This window comes from Eimeria acervulina, genomic scaffold (genome assembly GCF_000499425.1).
Source record: "Eimeria acervulina Houghton genomic scaffold, Eah_scaff3090, whole genome shotgun sequence".
NCBI classification, from domain to species: Eukaryota; Apicomplexa; class Conoidasida; order Eucoccidiorida; family Eimeriidae; genus Eimeria; species Eimeria acervulina.
Window position 1 is genome coordinate 1 of NW_013547710.1, and position 2,043 is coordinate 2,043.

General features: G+C 51.5%; 1 protein-coding gene across 1 annotated transcript; it reads right to left on the reverse strand.

Annotated features, from left to right (window-relative positions):
* Positions 1-894: 894 nt before the first annotated feature.
* Positions 895-1,449, reverse strand: EAH_00068130 (hypothetical protein; the record flags this gene model as incomplete). Its single annotated transcript, XM_013392329.1, has 3 exons — positions 895-1,052; positions 1,187-1,216; positions 1,374-1,449. The coding sequence occupies 3 exons, from the start codon at positions 1,447-1,449 to the stop codon at positions 895-897; spliced, it is 264 nt and encodes an 87-aa protein (XP_013247783.1).
* Positions 1,450-2,043: the final 594 nt, after the last annotated feature.

Here is a 2,043-nt window from a genome sequence, read left to right on the forward strand (position 1 = left end):
ATATAATTGGCGTAAATCGAAGGGCCCATCCCCCACTCAATGCACAACGCTGCAGCTGCCAAATCCAATGCAGTCCTTAACACGCAGATAAGCCTCATCTTGCATTTATGCGCACTCCCTGTGCGGCAATATACGCTGAACGCTACACAGCCTAGCATGAACCAGCACACAGTATCCAGCCTCCATTAACGCGCACGCACACCAGCACATCGCTTCCTCAAACCCACCACTAATTACCTGCTCAAACACAAAATGACACACTGCTCCACATGCACAACCCCTGACCTTCCTCCAACATTAGCTGCCCGTCTTGCCCTATGCAACGGCATCCACTCCAACAAATATTGGCCAGCCAAGTCCTCCCAACCAACTCCCAACACACCACTTCGGCTACTTCCTAATCACCACCCATACTCAATAATCCACCGCTTCTTGTCGAACTATTTGCACTGCGTTGCCCCGATTTAGCTTCCCATCATCCCCCACTCAATGCACAGCGCTCCAGCTGCCCACTCCACTGCTGTGTGCAACAAATATATGCGCCGCATTTTGCATTTATCCGCACTTGCTGTGTCGCAATATACGCTGAACGCTACACAGCCTAGCAAGAACTAGCACGCAGTATCTCGTCTCCATTAGCCCGCACGCAGACCGGCGCACCGCTCCCTCAAACCCACCACTAAATACCTGCTCAACCACAAAATGACACCCTGGTCCACATACACAACCCCAGACCTTCCTCCAACATTAGCTGCCCGTCTTGCCCTACGCAAAGGCATCCACTCCAACCAATTTCGGACACTCAAATCCTCCTAACCAACTCCCAACATACCACTTCACCACTTTTCTTGACACAACCCATGCCCAAAAACTCGCCGCTGTTTGTCACACAATTTACACTATATTAGCCCCATTTAGCTTCCCCCCATCCCCCATCTCAACGCACAACGCTCCAGCTGCCAAATCCATTACAGTCTTTAACAAGCATATGCGCCTCATCTTGTATTTATCCTCACCAACTGCGTGGCAAAATACGGTGAACGCTACACAGCCTAACATGAAGCAGCGAACAGCATCCAGCCGCCATCACCGCGCAAGCATACCAGCGCATCGCCTCCTCAAAGGCACCACTAAATACCTGCTCAACCACAAAATGACACACAGCTCCACCTACACAACCCCTCACCTTCCTCCAACATCAGCTGCCCCTGTTGCCCTATGCAAAGGCATCCACTCCAACAAATATCGGACACTCAAATTCTCCTAACCAATTCCCAACATACGACTTCACCTCCATCCTAATCACAACGTATGGTGAAAGACCCACCGCTTCTTGTCACACACGTTACACTTTATTACCCTCATTTAGCTACCGCACCATCCCCCCCCAATGCACAGCGCTGCAGAAGCCAAATCCAATGCAGTGCTTAACACGCATATGCGCCTCATCTTGCATTTATGCGCACTTGCTGCGTGGCAATATACGCTGAATGCTACACAGCCTAGCATCCACCAGCACACAGTATCCAGGCTCCATCACCGCCCACGCACAGCAGCGCATCGCTTCCTCAAACGCACCACTAAATACCTGCCCAACCACAACAGGACACAGCGCTCCACATACACAACCCCTGACCTTCCTCCAACATTAGCTGTCCGTCTTGCCCTATGCAAAGGCATCCACGCCAACAAATATCGGCCACTCAAATCCTCCTAATCAACTCCCAACATACCACTTCACCTCCTTCCTAATCACAACCCATACTAAAAACCCCACCGCTTCTTGCCACACACTTTACGCTATTCTTCCACCATTTAGCATCCCCCCATCCCCCACTCATTGCACAACGCTGCAGCTGCCAAATCCAATGCAGTCCTTTACACGCCGGTGCGCCTTATCGTGCATTTATCCGCACCAGCTGCGTGGCAATATACGCTGAACACTACACAGCCTAGCATCCACCAGCACACAGTATCCAGGCTCCATCACCTCGCACCCACACCAGGGCATCGCCTCCTCAAACGCACCACTAAATACGTGCT